Consider the following 18,227-nt stretch of genomic DNA (forward strand, 5'->3'; position numbering starts at 1 on the left):
CAAACGTATAGAGGTCTTACTAAATATGTTTAGCCTACTTACTATTATAGTATATACTCCACCTTGGCTGAATACTCCTTAGGGTATGTTCACACACACTAATTACGGACGTAATTCGGGCGTTTTTGCCCCGAATTACGTCCAAAAAATGCGGCTTGAAAGCGTTGACAAACATCTGCCCATTGAAAGCAATGGGCTGACGTTTGTCTGTTCACACGAGGAGTATATTTACGCGCCGTATATTTACGCTGTAAAATGACGGCGCGTAAATAGACGCCCACGTCAAAGAAGTGACCTGTCACTTCTTGGGGCGTAATTGGAGCCGTTATTCATTGACTCCAATGAAAAGCAGCGCCAATTACGTCCGTAATGGACGCGGCGTTCAAGCGCCTGCACATGCCGTTACGGCTGAAATTACGGGGATGTTTTCTCCTGAAAACATCCCCGTAATTTCAGCCGTTACGTATGCTGTCGTGTGAACATACCCTTAACCCCTTAATGACCAGTCTATTTTAAACCTTAATGACGAAGCTATTTTTTACGTTTTTCCATCGTAGCATCCCAAGAGCTATAACTATTTTATTTTATTTTATTTTTGCGTCGACATAGCTGTAAAAAGTCTTGTTTTTTGCGGGACAAGTTATAATTTTTAATAGCACCATATTGGGGTACATATAATTTATTGATTACATTTTCTTTGGGAGGGAATAGAAAAAAAACTAACATTTTGCCACTCTTTTTTTTGCGTCCTAAATCTACGCAGTTTACCGTGTGGTATAAATTACACAATAACTTTATTCAGCGAGTTGTTATGATTATTACCATACCAAATTTGTATTGATTTTTTTTTATTGTATTTAATTTTTTTTATTTTTTTTAATGGTTTACTACTTTTACACAGTAAAAACCCTTTTTTTCAAAATTTATTTGATTTTTCGTCTCCATATTTGAAGAGCCGTAACTTTTCTATTTTTCCGCCGATGCAGTTGTATGAGGGCTTTTTGTTTGCGAGACGACTTTTAGGTTTTATTGGAACCATTTTGGAGCGACTTTTTATCACATTTTTATCACATTTTTTTATGGCAGGATTCATAGAAAACAACAATTTTTGCATTGTTTTTTAGGTGTATCTTTTTTACATTATTTTGTTTTTTTAATAACAAAGCATTTTGTATGGGGAAAAAGTGGGTTTTTCATATTTTTCTTTTTTTAACTTTTTTTTTTTTAATTACCTTTTTATTAAATTTTTTTTTACTTTTTTACTAGTCCCACTAGGGGACTTTACTATGCGATCATCCGATCGCTTTTATAATAAACTGCAATACTTCTGTATTGCAGTGTATTACTGCTTGTCTGTTTAAAACGGACAGGCATCTGCTAGGCCATGCCTCTGGCATGACCTAGCAGGCATACACTACAGGCAGACCTGGGGGCCTTTATTAGGCCCCCGGCTGCCATAGAAGACACGACACCCAGTGATCTTCTTGACGGGTGCCGGTGCGATGAGAGAGGGAGCCCCCTCCCTCTCTCCAAAACCACTCAGATGCGGCACTTGCTTTTGAGCGCCGCATCTGAGGGGTTAAACGGGTGAGATCAATACTGATATCGATCTTGCCCGTTAGAGCAGGGATGCCCCCAGCCCTCAGCTACCTCTGGTAGCTGAGAGCAGGCAGATTTAACGGCTCCCTGCTCTGTTTATTCTGATGCAGTGAAGTGAAAAGGCGTATGCATCAGAATAAAGTCAATTAGTGGCGGCCGTGAAAAGGTGTATTGGCGGTCACTAACGGTTTAAAGGGGTTGTACTAGAATCTACAATTATCATCTATGCAATGGTACCACGTCAATCGCGAGAACGGTGGTCCCGAGCACCCATTTTGCCTCACTGCACCACCTGCAGTGAGGAGGCTATCAAGCATGCGCCTGCCTCTTCATTTAATGTCTATGGGGTTGATGGAAACACACGGTACTCGGCTGTTTCCGTCAGTACCATAGACTCTAAATGGAGCAGCAGCTCGCAAGCGCTACCGCCGCTCCATTCAAAGTCCTCCTCCCTCTGGTAGAGCACGGAGGAGGAACGGGGGTGCGGGACCCCCGTTTGGGTTACCAGTGGAGGCCCCAGCGATCAGTCAATTATCATCTATCCTGTGGATAGGTGATAATTGTCGATTCTTGTAAAACCAATTTAAAAATGCTAAGAGAAGTGTTTTTACTTTGTTTAAAAATATATTTAGTGTGACCTCTGTGTGTTACATCATCATGTGAATTATTACAGTATCACCACCAGATGGCAGCAGTTTATTATGTTTGCTAGTTTAAAGCAGTTGCTTTTTTGAGTTTTTAAAGTTCGTGTATAGACAGTCAAATTAAAATTCCACCAGTTGAGCCACTAAAGATCGTGATTTCTCACTGGAATCTATCCCTATTGGTATGTTCCAATAAAATCATGCAGAATTGTAGAACATTTCATATTACTAAAATTTTTTGGCAAAATCTGTCAAAAGTTAATCAATGAGTTGTATGTACCCATTCAAAAATATCACTCCTTTGCAAAAAAAAGTCTTTGTACGGTTAAGATGGAAGAAAAATAGAAAAATTATCGCTCTCGAAATGTGGTAAAAAAAATGCTGCAACCTGAAGGCCAAAATAGGCCCTGACCTTACAGGTTTCATGGCGCATACAAAAGCATGTATAAGTAGCAGAAAGTAGAGAAGAGCAGGGGCGTAACTGGGAAAGACTGTGCCCCATAGCAAACTCTTGACCGGGGCCCCCCCGGGTGCCACAAGCAGCCCCCCCTTATAAATAGTGCCCCCTGTAGAATGTGCCATACAGCCCCCCTATAGACAGTGCTATATAGCCACGCCTATAGACCGTGTCACACCCCATTTATAGATAGCGCCCCCACCGCCCCCTGTATATAGTGCCACACAGCCCCCCTCCCTTGCATACAGTGCAGCACAGCCCCCCCTTAGTAGAAAGTGCCACACACAGACCCCTGTAGATTGCGCCACACTCAGCCCCCTGTAGATAGAGCCACAGCCCTCCCCTTGCAAATAGTGCCATATAGTTCCCCATGTGTATAGTGCCATACAGTTTCCCCATGTGTATAGTGCCATACAGTTTCCCCATGTGTATAGTGCCATACAGTTCCCCCATGTGTATAGTGCCACACAGCTCCCCTTTGTGTATAGTGCCACACAGCCCCCCTTTGTGTATAGTGCCACACAGCCCCCCCCCTTGTGTATAGTGCCCCAAGGCAATGGCGCATCCGAGAAAGTTGTATCAGCCAGGGAGATGTCTCTCAAACATGAAATGGTGGGTTTGGAGGCAGGACTATGTGACTCTACAGGATAGCGGCACCACCCCATGACCCCCTGAGTAATTAGCATATAGTGTGCACCGTTTTAAAAGTGGATTTTAAGGATTTTGCTGCATCTGAAAAAAACATACAAGGGAATGTTTGGAAATATTGTCAGGTCATGTATTACCGCATGGTGGCGGTTCAAGGGGTTAAAACTACCTGACCGATTCCCATTAAATATACAATGAATTGAGAACAATTCCATCTGCCCTGCAATTTTGTTATTCTAAATATATCCTATATAACTACAGATCCAGAACCAAGCTCCGACATACATACAGTACCACAACCAAGCACAGTACATAAATACAGCGCTAGAACAAAGCATAGTACATATATACAGCACCAGAACAGAACTCAGTACATAAATACAGCACTAGAACCAAGCTTAGTATATAAATACAGCACCAGAACCAACCTCCGTACATATATACAGCACTACAACCAAGCTCAGTACATATATACAGCATCAGAACCAAGATCAGTACATTTGTACAACACCAGAACAAATACAGCTCAATTTAGTGCAACCCCTGCCGTATAGGTTTGTACGGCGTAAAAATACAGCTCCCAGCATGGCCCGAACAATGGTGAGGATATGCTGGGAGATGCTGTTTCGCAAAAAAAAAAAAAACATACCACCATCATCTCGCTGCAGATCACACAGTGACTACAATACTGATTAGAGGCAGAATAAACATTTACATTAAGTGACTCACCGGTGACGTCTCAGATTCTAGTTCTTTTCTTCTCCCTCCGGTCCAGACATCTATGATGGATTTCTACCGGCCATGACCCATTTCTGCAGTTTTCCGCTCAGATTTCTTCAGCTTCTCACTTTTAAAACATTTCTGCACCTATAAACAAAGTTAAAATTCTCAACACCTCTAAATATAATAAAGCACCATACACTGCACCTCTAACTATAATAGCGCCATACACCGTGTCCCTGATTATAATAGTACCATACACTGTCACACACACACACCGTGCCCCCTGTAGATAGTGACCCCCATAGAGCCTCTGTAGATAGTGACCTACAAGGAAGCCCCTGCAGATAGTATCCCACATACAACCCTCTGTAGATAGTGCCCACATATGGACTCCACAGCTGCAAGGCAATAGTGCTAACCACTGAGCCACCGTGCTGCCCTACATATAGCTTCCCCTATAGATAGTGCTCCACGTATAGCCCACCTCTGTAGATAGTGTCTCACATATAGCTCCCCCTGTATATAGTGTCCCACATATAGCCCACCCTTGTAGACAGTGCCCTACATATAGCCACCCTGTTACTAGTGCCCCACAGGTAGCCCGCCCTTATAGAAAGTACCTTAAAAAATAGCTCCCCTTTAGATAGTGCTCTAGATACAGCCCACCCCTGTATAGTGTCTCTCATATAGTGCCCCACATATAGACCCCCCTGTAGATAGTGGCCCACATATATAGACCCCCCCCCCTCCCGATGATAGTGGCACACATATACAGTGAAGGAAATAAGTATTTGATCCCTTGCTGATTTTGTAAGTTTGCCCACTGTCAAAGACATGAACAGTCTAGAATTTTTAGGCTAGGTTAATTTTACCAGTGAGAGATAGATTATATAAAAAAAAAAACAGAAAATTACATTGTCAAAATTATATATATTTATTTGCATTGTGCACAGAGAAATAAGTATTTGATCCCCTACCAACCATTAAGAGTTCAGCCTCCTCCAGACCAGTTACACGCTCCAAATCAACTTGGTGCCTGCATTAAAGACAGCTGTCTTAAATGGTCACCTGTATAAAAGACTCCTGTCCACAGACTCAATTAATCAGTCTGACTCTAACCTCTACAACATGGGCAAGACCAAAGAGCTTTCTAAGGATGTCAGGGACAAGATCATAGACCTGCACAAGGCTGGAATGAGCTACAAAACCATAAGTAAGACGCTGGGTGAGAAGGAGACAATTGTTGGGGCAATAGTAAGAAAATGGAAGACATACAAAATGACTGTCAATCGACATCGATCTGGGGCTCCATGCAAAATCTCACCTCGTGGGGTATCCTTGATCCTGAGGAAGGTGGGAGCTCAGCCGAAAACTACACGGGGGGAACTTGTTAATGATCTCAAGGCAGCGGGGACCACAGTCACTAAGAAAACCATTGGTAACACATTACGCCGTAATGGATTAAAATCCTGCAGTGCCCGCAAGGTCCCCCTGCTCAAGAAGGCACATGTACAGGCCCGTCTGAAGTTTGTAAATGAACATCTGGATGATTCTGAGAGTGATTGGGAGAAGGTGCTGTGGTCAGATGAGACTAAAATGGAGCTCTTTTGCATTAACTCAACTCGCCGTGTTTGGAGGAAGAGAAATGCTGCCTATGACCCAAAGAACACCGTCCCCTCTGTCAAGCATGGAGGTTGAAACATTATGTTTTGGGGGTGTTTCTCTGCTAAGGGCACAGGACTACTTCACCACATCAATGGGAGAATGGATGGAGCCATGTACCGTCAAATCCTGAGTGACAACCTCCTTCCCTCCACCAGGACATTAAAAATGGCTCGTGGCTGGGTCTTCCAGCACGACAATGACCCGAAACATACAGCCAAGGCAACAAAGGAGTGGCTCAAAAAGAAGCACATTAAGGTCATAGAGTGGCCTAGCCAGTCTCCAGACCTTAATCCCATCGAAAACTTATGGAGGGAGCTGAAGATCCGAGTTGCCAAGCGACAGCCTCGAAATCTTAATGATTTACAGATGATCTGCAAAGAGGAGTGGGCCAAAATTCCATCTAACATGTGTGCAAACCTCATCATCAACTACAAAAAACGTCTGACTGCTGTGCTTGCCAACAAGGGTTTTGCCACCAAGTATTAAGTCTTGTTTGCCAAAGGGATCAAATACTTATTTCTCTGTGCACAATGCAAATAAATATATATAATTTTGACTATGTGATTTTCAGTTTTATTTTAAAAATATAATCTATCTCTCACTGGTAAAATTAACCTAGCCTAAAAATTCTAGACTGTTCATGTCTTTGACAGTGGGCAAACTTACAAAATCAGCAAGGGATCAAATACTTATTTCCTTCACTGTAGACGCCCTTGTATATAGTGGCCCACATCCCCACATATAGACCCCCCCCCCCCGTGTAGATTGTGCCCCACATACAGACCGCCCCTGTAGCTAGTGCCCCACATCCCCACATATAGGCCCCCCTGTATATTGTGGCCCACATATAGACGACGCCCCTGTAGATATATCCCCCACTATAGATAATATCACTCACAATTTTATGAGAAAAAAACTTTACATACTCACATGATCCCGTTCCCACGCTATTCGCTGGCGATGCAGACATGCTCTCTTCTGAGCGGGTTTGCTGGAGCTGAACGAGCGTCGTCCAATGACGCTGATTGGCGGGGCAGAATGACTTGCCCCGTCAATCAGCGCCTTTCAAGCATGGAAGCGGCGCGAAGATGTCATCGCGCCGCTAGCCAATCAGCGTCATTGTAAGGTGCTGGATGGTCAGGCACGAAACATGCCCGGCCATTCAGCGCTAATGCGTGTATTTTGCTAGCGCTAGCACCGGGGCCCCCTCTGTTGCTAGTGACGCCTACAGGCATGAGAGGGCCTGTGTCGCCCGGCCCATACTTGTTGGAGGCTTGGCGGCGCGGGCCCCATAGTAGCGGTGCTACCGATGTAGCAGCCATAACGGCATTTTCCAAAGGGCCCCTTTAAATTTAAGAGATGAACACTTCTTGGTTTTCAACTTTATTTTTATTAAAGATTTTCCAGAATGTATACAGAGCAATAGAACATTCGTTCAAATTGCACAAAAAAGTACAAGAACAATATAAATATATAAATGGGAGGCAATTAGTATTGATCTAAGTCCCATACAGGAGGTAAGACTAGACAGGACAAAACAGGCGGGAGAGAACCATAGGAAAGAGAGGGATACTCGAGGCAAGGTGCCTACACATGAATACTCTAAGGTTTATCCAGAGGGCTGATTAATCCAGTAGGCATCCCATGGGTCCCAAATAAATACAAAACGGTCCAAGGAATTGTCTGACGAAGCAGTCACAAATTCCATAGTATGAATTTCTCTGATTCTATCTGCAAATCAGTGTCTGAGGGGGCTGGGGTATTTTTCCATTTCTACACAATCCGGATTTTAGCCGCCGTAAGGAAGTGCTGAAACAGACGGGCAAGATGTTTCTCTCTTGACTGAGGAGGGACATTTAGCAAGTAATGTAGGGGGTTCAATATAGCATAGATGGCAGATATGAGACCCCTGGTTGTGACAGCATAATTTTTCAAAACTTGTAGGCGTAGTAACCCGAGTGGTTGCGAAGGTATGTAACGTATGTCTAATTTTCAAATGGTGAAAAAATTAATAAGATGGGTTATAATGATGCTGTTGAAAGTAACAAAATGTATGTAGGTCAAGTGTGAGGAGTTTAACCATCTCAACCAGGTCGAAAATATCTGCCCCTGTTCAGAGGCGGTAGATGCGAGGTAGATCCCCCTGGAATAGAAGGGGTATATAAAATTGAAGTCAAGAGGGGGCAGTCAGATGCCAATGGGGATAGTTTCTTACATACCTCCCAGACTTCTCTCTGAAATCGCATGGGTCCCAGGAGGATAGAGGAGGGCAAGGCAAGAGGGTCCCCCATAGCAAAGAATTGGAGTGAAGCTGTGCCATCCACAGTTTTTCAATTTCAGTCCACTTAGTGTATCCCTCTTGGGTGTCCCTTAGAGTAATGTGGCCAAGATGCGTCGCCCAATAATACTTTGCAATATCAGGTACAGATAGGGCCCCCAGCAAATTTACTAGTTAAGAGGACGGACTTGGGGATCCAGTGTCTGCCGGAGTGCCATATGAACCTGAGAATGAAGGACTGTATTGCCCTCAGTTTCTTAATGGCTACAGCCACCGGCAATGTTTCAAAAAAGTACTGCATTTTAGGCAACAGTGTTATTTTGACCGATGCAATGCATCTGAAAAAGATGGGGAGAGGGTTCCACCAGGCCTTATGCCTACGTAGCTGAGCAAAGAGAGGAGGGAAGTTAGACAGAGGGGTACGAGGAAGTAAGCTAGACACTTAGATAGGCCAAATATAATTTGAAAGCTGTTTTATTGGAGTTTCGTTTAACCCCTTCAGGACCCAACCTGTTTTGGCCTTCAGGGCCCAGACAATTTTTTCAAATCTGACATGTGTTACTTTATGTGGTAATAACGTTGGAATGCTTTTACCTATCCAAGCGATTCTGAGATTGTTTTCTCGTGACATGTTGTACTTTATGTTAGTGAAAAAATTTTGTCGATAATTTTGGTATTTATTTCTGAAAAACACCACAATTTAGAAAAAATTTGCAAAAATTTGCATTTTTCTAAATTTAAACGTATCTGCTTGTAAAACAGATAGTAATACCACACAAAATAGTTACTAGTTAACATTTCCCATATGTCTACTTTATGTTTGCATCGTTTTTTGAACATCCTTTTAAATTTCTAGGACGTTACAAGGCTTAGAACTTTATCAGCAATTTCTCATATTTTAAAGAAAATTTCAAAAGGCTATTTTTTCAGGGACCAGTTCAGTTCTGAGGTGGTTTTGAGGGCCTTATATATTAGAAAATCCCCAGAAGTCACCCCATTTTGAAATCTGCACCCCTCAAGGTATTCGAATCAGCATTCACAAAGTGTTTCAACCCTTTAGGCGTTTCACAGGAATTAAAGCAAAGTATTTTTTTTTTTTTTGCCGAAATTCATTTCTAATACATTTTTTTTTGTAACACAGAAGGTTTTACCAGAGAAATGCAACTCAATATTTATTGCCCAGATTCTGCAGTTTTTAGAAATATCCCACATGTGGCCCTAGTGTGATAATGGACTGAAGCACTGGCCTCAGAAGCAAAGGAGCACCCAGTGGATTTTGGGCCTCCTTTTTTTTTAGAATATATTTTAGGCACCTTGTCAGGTTTGAAGAGGTCTTGTGGTGCCAAAACAGTGGAAACCCCCCGAAAGTTACCCCATTTTGGAAACTACACCACTCAAGGAATTTATCTAGGGGTATAGTTAGCATTTTGACCACACAGGTTTTTCGCTAAATATATTGGAATTAGTCTGTAAAAATGAAAATCTACTTTTTTTCTGAAAAAACATAGAAATTTGTAATATTTACGAGGAATAATGAAGAAAATCACCCCAACATTTGTAAACCAATGTCTCCTGATTACGGCAATATCCCATATGTAGTAATAAACTGCTGATTGGACCCACAGCAAGGCTCAGAAGGGAAGGAGCGCCATTTGGATTTTGGAGCAGGGATTTTGCTGGATTGGTTTTCGGTGCCATGTCGCGTTTGCAACGCCCTGGAGAGACCAAAACAGGGGAAACCCCCCAAAAGTGACCCCATTTTGGAAACTACACCTCTCAAGGAATGTATCTAGGGGTATAGTTAGCATTTTGACCACACAGGTTTTTTGCAGAATTTAGTGGAATTAGGCAGTGAAAATGAAAATCAACTTTTTTTCTGAAAAATCATAGAAATTTTAAATTTTTACAAGGAATAAAGGAAAAAAGAACCACAACATTTGTAAAGCATTTTCTCCTGATTACGGCAATACCCCATATGTGGTAATAAACTGCTGATTGGACCCATGGCAGCGCTCAGAAGGGAAGTAGCGCCATTTGGATTTTGGAGCACGGATTTTGCTGGATTGTTTTTCGGTGCCGCCTTTGCAACGCCCTGGAGGGACCAAAACAGTGGAAGCCCCCCAAGTTACCCCATTTTGGAAACACCCCTCAAGGAATTTTTCTAGGGGTATAGTGAGCATTTAGACTCCACGGGTCTTTTGCAGAATTTATTAGAATTAGGTGGAGAAAATTAATATCACAATTTTTTTTGAATTTTCTAATTTTCACAAGGGATAAAGGAGAAATAAACCACCAATTTTTGTAAAGCTATTTCTCCCGAGTACGGAAATACCCCACATGTGGTCATACATTTTTTTCATTAGAAATGAATTAACCCTTTCAGGACTGATCCATTTTTTGCTTTCTTATTTTCGTTTTTCACTACCCGCCTTCCAAGAGCCATAACTTTTTTCTTTTTCCGTCAGTAGAGTGATGTGCGGGCTTATTTCTTGCGGGAGGAATTGTAGTTTCTATTTACACCATTTAAAGTGCCATAAAAAGTACTGGGAAACGGAAAAAAAATAGGAAAATATAGGAAAAAAATCTGATTCCATTTTTTGGGGTTTTCATTTTTACAGCTTTCGCCGTGCAGTAGAAACCAAAACTACAGCGATTTTGGCGGTTTAAATTATTTAAGTTTTTTACGGTGTTCACCGTGCGAGTTAAATAATGGTAATATAAATAATTGTAATAGTTCGGCCTTTTACGGACGTAGCGATATCAATTCTGTTTATTTTTTTACATTACTTTTGAAGAAAAATGGGAAAAGGTTTTTTTTTTTTTAACTTTAAACTTTTTTCTTTCTCACTACTAATAACTTTAATTCTTCTACACATTTTATTAGTCCTCTTAGGGGACTTGTACGAGCGATCATTGGATCGCTGGTACAATATACTGCAATACTAATGTATTGCAGTATATTGTTATTTTTACAGACTCCTGTAACAGCGCGATCACTGTTCCTGTCCGTTAGTCCCGGGTGTCAGCTGTAATACACAGCTGACACCCGCAGCGTATGGAGTGGGCTCAGCACGTGAGCCCGCTCCATACATCACCCCCGCACCATGACGTGCTATTAAGTCATAGTGCTCAAAGGGGTTAATGCACAGCGGGTGGTGTGAATATTGCAATTTTCCACTGATATGCCATTTTAGTGCATAATATGTCGTGCCCAGTTTGTGCCCCTGAAGACAAATACCTCATAAAACGTTAAGCGGGTTCTCCCGGGTATGGCGATGCCATATATGTGGGCACAAACTGCTGTTTGGGCACGCTGCAGGGCTCAGAAGGGAGGGACGCCATTTTGCTTTTGGAGCGCAGATTTTGCTTGGTAGGTTTTCTGTTTTGGGTTTCGCTGGTATTTCAGTTTATAATGTGGGGGCATATGTAATCTGTGCGGGGTACATCAGGGCATAATAAGAGGGTATAATAATGCGGTGAATAAATAATAATTCATAGATGTGTGGTCAGTGTCGCACTGATAAATGGTGTCGGATGTTACTCGCTTTTAGAAAACACTGCACATTTTGCATCGCCATATTCCTGGGAGCCAGAACGTCTTTATTTTTTCACCACCGGAGCTGCGTGAGGGCTTATTTGTTGCCGGACAATCTGTACTTTTCGTTGGTACCATTTTGGGGTACATGCGATTTTTTTGATCACTTTTTATTACATTTTTTTGCAAGCCGGGTGACCAAAAACAAGCAATTCTGACAATGTTTTTTAGTTTATTTTTTGCGGCGTTCACCGTGCACTATAAATGACCATTATATTTTATTCTGCGGGTCGGTACGATTACGGCGATACCATATGTATATAGGTTTTTTTTTTATGTTTTGCAGTGTTTGCACAATAAAATCACTTTTTTATAAAATAAATTATAGGGGTGGTGACCAAAAAATAGCGATTCTGGTGTAGTTTTTTATAGATTTTTTTTGGGGTGTTCATCGTGCGGGAAAAATAACATTATAGTTTTATAGTTGGGGTCGTTACAAACGCAGTGATACCAGTTGTGTACTTTTTGTAACGTGTTCATTTTTTTTCCTATAATGAAAGCCTTATTATAGGAAAAAAATGCAGTGTTTGTTTATATAACTTATAACTTTTATTTTTACACTTTTTTTTAAAACATTTTTATTACTTTTTTTTACTTTTTTCACTTGTCCCACTAGGGGACACTTAGACTTGCAGCTTTGATCGCTGCTAGAGTACATTACACTACACACGTAGTGTAATGTACTCTAACTGTCATTGTGACGTGACAGTCACACTGATAGGAAGCCTCGGAGGACCGGCAGGAGGCTGCTCCTCCGAGGCTTCCGTACATGGCAACCCGGAGGTCATTGACCTCCGATTGCCGTGACAAGCATCGGTAGCCCCCACAATCACTTTGTGGGGGCTGCCGATGTGCTTCAAACCACTTAAATGCGGCGACGGCAATCCGTCGCCGCATTTATGGGGTTAATTGCCGAAATCAGCGGCGATAGTCCGCTGACCGGCAAGGCTGGAGTGTCAGCTGTCGGGGACAGCTGACCTCCCGGTTCCCGGACACTGTCCGTTAGGACAGTGTGCGCCGGGAACTACTCCGCAATAGTACGTCTGGATGCGGGAACTAACCCCTCTGCAGGACGTACTATTGCGGAGCAGCGCGTGAAGAGGTTAAGCAACAGGAGGGTGAAGGGGGCATTAACAGGGAGTGCTTCTGTCTTCGCTATGTTTGTTTTGTATCCCGATAATTTCCTGTATGTATAAAGAATAGTTGTAAGGTTGGGTGAGAAGATGTGAGGGTTCGTGAGGGTCAAAAGGACGTCATCCGCAAAAAGTGAGACCTTAATCTCACGATCTTGTACCAGAACTCCCTTGAGATCTAGAGTTTGGCGTATTTGGGCTGCTAGAGGCTCAATACAAAGCACAAATAGGAGCGGGCATAATGGGCATCCTTGACACGTACCATTCCATATAGGGAACGGGGGGAAGTGGAATGAGGTCTTTATAACAGCCGTTGTGGAGGAGTAAAGGCCATGCAGAGTTGTGAGAAAGGCACCTGAGAACCCCATAGGCGCCCATGGCTTCAAACCTGAATGGCCACTCTAGGCAATCAAACGCCTTCTCGGCATCAAGGCTGAGGAGGACCGCTGATTCTTCTTGTTTATTCAGGACATCAATGAGATCGAGGATCTTTCTGGTGTTGTCACCTCCTTGTCTAACAGGGACAAAGCCCACTTGGTCCTTATGTATTAAAGAGGGAAGCCAAACATTAAGCCTGTTAGCTAAAAGGCGGGTGGAAATTTTAAGGTCGGAGTTCAAAAGCGCTATAGGTGTATAATTAGCGCAGTCTGCATGGTCTTTACCAGGTTTAGGGATTAGGGTGATATGCGAATGTAAAAAGGTCTGGGGGAACCGTGTAAAAAGGAGTTAAACAAGGAGACCGTCTTTGGAACCAGGATCTCCCAAAAGGATGTAAAGCCATCCGGGCCGGGGGCTTTACCACCAGGTAGGTCCTTCAGGATTTCCAAAAGCTCCTCAGAGGAGATCCGGGCATTCAAATAGGAAAGCGCTTCCGCAGTAAGTTTCGGGAGGTTACAAGAGGATAAGTTGTGTAAAAAGTGTAGCTATAGCATTAGGGTGATATTGAAGGAGACCCATACTGTCTCTACGAGCCTGCGGATCCTGGGTAGTTTTTTGGTTTCCGTAAACACGCTAGGAGGGTGCGGGCTGTATTGCCCTTGTCATAGTAGCGTTGTTTAGTATAAAGGAGCGACTTCTCGACTTTCTTCATAGCAATATCTATGAGCTGAGCTCTGGTTTCTATCAGTCTCCGCAGGGTCGACACATCCGGGTCATCCTCCGTTGATTTTCTAGTCTAGCTATACATTTGTGAAGAGCGCTATATGCTTAGCAGTAGAGTCCTCTTTTAGCCTATAGCCTGGAGATAGAAGAGACCAAGCCTTCATTATGTGTATAGAATTTGTGCACGTAATTCATCTCTAAGAGTAGGGGTCTTAACGAATGACTCGTTCAATCGCCATTGGCACGATCTGGTCGGTAGTCTACCCACCGTTAATGCTACTGTGACTGGTGCATGATCTGACCAAGATATGGGGTCAATAGTTGCTGAGCGAAGTCGGCGGAGTGAGGGGACAATACCGAAAAATAGTCTAGACAGGTGTGGGTGTGTGAAAAGGAGGTATAGGATTGGTTGCCCGGATGATCAATATGCGATAAGTCATAAAGGGTAAACTCCCTAATCAATTCTTTAAAATGAGTAGAAATCCGGTCAGGGTGGGTGAGGGAGCGCTATGTACATCGCTGTCTTAATTTGCAAGCTCTTAAAGGTTATGTAAACCTTTGAAAAGCAATTTATTTTTAGTAAAAAGTTTAGTCCGTGTGGTTAGTGCAACTTTATATATACTTTTTATTAAAAATTATTTTTACTTTTTGAGATACAGCTGCTCTGTATTCTTTTTACAGAGCAGCTGTATCGTTCGCTATTACCTGAATTCGTCAGGTCCGCAGACCTGATGGAGCAGGTAATATCGAATAAAAAGTATTTATAAGGTTGCACTAATCACACTAACCTTTTTCTTAAAAAATAAATTGCTTTTCAAAGGTTTACCTAGCCTTTAATTATAGTTAGACAGCGTGAGGTAAACGTATCTGTTCATGTAGGAATTTCTGCCTTCCTGAAACACCCCTGCAGTCAAGATTGTAATCTGATCTTTTAGTTTTGTTTGCAATGACAAAGTACCTGCATGACCCCGGGGATGGTTTATATCTGCCCTCAATGATACCTGCAGCTTGTGGCCTCAGTTAGGGGGGGATTAAAAAATTCTTTGTGCTGTCAGTTATTTTAGTCAAAAGCCCTTTAATGTGATTCGATGTTCGTACTAACGGTCGAACCCGATCAATGCCCTGTGTAAATGTAGACGGGATGTGCTGCCAACAATAATGTAAAGTGTATGAGAGTGGGTACGAACGATGAACCCCTCTTGATCATTGCTATGTGAAAATGAAAGTAAACGAACATCACTCGACTTTATATTTCATCGTTCAACCTGGTTATGAGCAATTTATCTGCCCATGTAAAAGTTCCTTTATTCATATTAGGTACGGTCACATGGAAACAAAACAAGGCCATGGATCACATTAGCAATAGCAGTTACCGGATACAATGAATAAGGAATAAGGATGTGAATACTGAATGAGAGGGTGTTCCTTTAAGTAGCTATTAATTTTTCAATGGTTTCCTCTGGTTCCTTTCCAAATTCTATTAGCCTTCTATAGAAAAAGCAAAAAACACATGCTCCTAGTGTATGTTAGATGGGGAAACTAGGTTTTGGGCCCCACTGGGGTCAGAGATTGGTGTGTTGGATAACAATCTGCACATCTTCACGGGGCATGTTGGCACTAAATAATCAACAGGAAATAAATAATCCATTTTTAATGTGGACTTAAATTGGCAAAATGTTTACTATATACTATTTACTATACCTGGACTGTTCCAGTATCCAATGCTTCCTCAGTTTTAATTTATTGATCCTCTGTGAATACATTGAAACTTTGACAGAAACTATATAAAACTGTTGAAATTGATGCTTTTTTTTCTTGATACCTGATCATTATATTGATTGCTTTATTACATCTCCATGTATGATATTTATTATATTTGACTCCAGTATTTTGTAATTCGATTATCACACGCGTCCAACACGTTTTATTGTGTCATTTATATTACGATCATCTCATTATACATTTGTATTTTTCAGTCTCTTTTCAAAAATTAATAAACATTTTATAATTGGTGCTATTTAACAGCCTGAAAGGTGCGAGGTCATTCATGTCAATATCCAGATGGACTGCGAAGAGAATTCTGATTTAATAAAGCTGGTATCCCGGTAAGGTTAAATTATTTACATTTGTTTGCATCTTCATATGATATTCTCCTCCCATTACATTGCATAAATGTATTTCCTAATCTACTATTATTGACTGAATAACTTTTCTTAGCATGAGGAGCAATAAAAAGTTCTGTGCAATTAGGACACACGGTAGTCCTGATTATTTCTCAGCAATGTATAGACTGCTATTCATACCTGTCATGGATAAGCCATGATTTTCCCTTAGCTAACCTGCTCTGTTTAGATCATTCCTACTTCTATAAGAAAATAATCTTTGAAACTATAAGGGAGGAGCTGTGATATGAGAACAATAGAGCAAGGTGCCAAGACAGACCGTAAAAGCCCTTTTACATGGGCCAATGATCGGGCAAACGAACGTTCATATGAACACTTATTCCCAATAATTTCCCAGTGTAAACAGGGCAACAATTCGCTGATGAACGAGCAAACGCTCATTCATTGGCTGCTTGTATCGTTTATGCAACACAAAATATTAGCATTGTCGGCAGCACATTTCCCTGTGTAAACAGGAAGATGTGCTGCCGACATGACAGAAATACATGGGGATGAGCGATCGTAGTAACGATCGCTCGTCCCCAAACTTTACTTATCATGACTCCTTATCATGACTCCTTTACTTATCATGACTCCGAGTCTCGTTAATCGGCGCTCACATTTACGGCCAATATTGGCCAATGTGAAAGGACCCTTATAGCGGTGGACCCAATATAGGTTAGACTTCTGGGGGGAACCAGCCAGTGATTTATTTATTTTTTTAAGAGGAAATAACTGCTCTCCTCACATTTCTGTTGTAGTAAATACTTATACTCCCTATGAAATACAATTTCTGGAGCATAAATTCTTGGAAATCTGTATTTTGCCAATAGAGTGTGTCCTTACACAGATAGGACAGTGTCAGTGTGTAGATACACTGTTTGGGAAGGGGAATGGTAACACCCTGTTGCTAATTTAATCATGCATTTCCAGGAAGAGTAAAAGAGGAATGGAATAATGCAAAGAAAATAATACACTCCAGGTTTGTTTTTATTTATGGGGAATAAAAGTGTTTACTTAGGCTTCGTTCAGATCTGCACTAGGGCTCAAAACGACGAAACCCTTGCAAAACTGACACAAACGGAAACCATTTGCACCGAGTCCGTCACCATTGAAATCAATGGTGATGGAAACAGAAACCTATGGTTTCCGTTTGTGTCTGTCAGGGCTCCGTCGGAACGGAGCCCTAGCACAGATGTGAACGAAGCCTAAAACAGATCTGACAGGTCCCCTTTTTAATTTTTACATTTAAATAGTGTCTGTTGCCATATTGTGCCTTAGTACACAGTGCACAATGCAGTATATTCTTTGTGCAGTATGTAGGGATGCCCACAAGGAATAAATTACTCTGTTATAGATGAATTTTCTTCTAATTATTGGTAGTTTGTTATCTATAATAGCAAGAAGAGAAAAAGGGGAGAGCACTTCATTGGTGTAAAGTATGAAAGGTGTTATTCTTTAGTTGTTGATCATGAATATGGATGAATTCTCTCTTGGCTCCGCCAAAAGAAATTGGTGTCTGGCGTAGGGATGTCACGATACAAGAATTTGGACTTCGATACCGATACTTTTTTAAGTATTGCGATTTCGATACCAATTCCATACTTTGCCAACAGTAATAATAAAAAAAAAAAAAAGTTCTTCCATTTTCTGATGTGAGGCGCGGGCGGGGTGTGATGATGAATTTAACCTCCACGTGCCTCACATTAATAGTAATTAACCCCATCATGTTTCTCAGTCATAATGGGTTAATGTGTGAGGTACATGATGGGGTTAATTACTATTAATGTGAGGCACATGGAGGTTAAATTCATCACACCTTTTGCCCCACAATAAGTGATGGAAAGCAGTTTTTATTTAATTTTTTTACAGCGTACACATCATAAATGATGCAAAAAAATAGTTGTGCAGGTTATTACGGCCGCGCTAATACTGAATGTGTGTATATTTTATGTATTGAGACTTATTTTAATGTTAAGCCCTTATTCACATGACAGCGTTTTCCGGCCGGGTGACGGCCGTTCATAAATCGGCCGTCTCCCGGCTGCTGTAGGAACAATAGTCCCCTAATGAGGCTATTCACACGACCGATTTTTTGACGGCACGGGAAACCTGGCCGTCAAAAAATGGGACATGTCCTATTTTCGGCCGTTTACCCGGCCGCCCGGCTCCCATAGAAGTCTATGGGGCCGGGTAATACACGGCCATCGCCGGAATGTGTC

At 41.8% G+C, this 18,227-nt stretch overlaps 1 protein-coding gene across 2 annotated transcripts in view; it reads left to right on the top strand.

Annotated features, from left to right (window-relative positions):
* The window catches only part of CENPP (centromere protein P), a 392,723-nt gene that overhangs the window by 46,523 nt on the left and 327,973 nt on the right, over positions 1-18,227 (top strand). For both annotated transcript variants that reach the window (XM_075833729.1, XM_075833730.1), the window contains exon 5: positions 15,869-15,948. In XM_075833729.1, coding sequence (XP_075689844.1) covers positions 15,869-15,948 — 80 coding nt within the window. The remainder of the gene's footprint in view (positions 1-15,868; positions 15,949-18,227) is intronic.

This window comes from Rhinoderma darwinii, chromosome 7 (genome assembly GCF_050947455.1).
Source record: "Rhinoderma darwinii isolate aRhiDar2 chromosome 7, aRhiDar2.hap1, whole genome shotgun sequence".
In the NCBI taxonomy this organism is placed as follows: domain Eukaryota; kingdom Metazoa; phylum Chordata; class Amphibia; order Anura; family Rhinodermatidae; genus Rhinoderma; species Rhinoderma darwinii.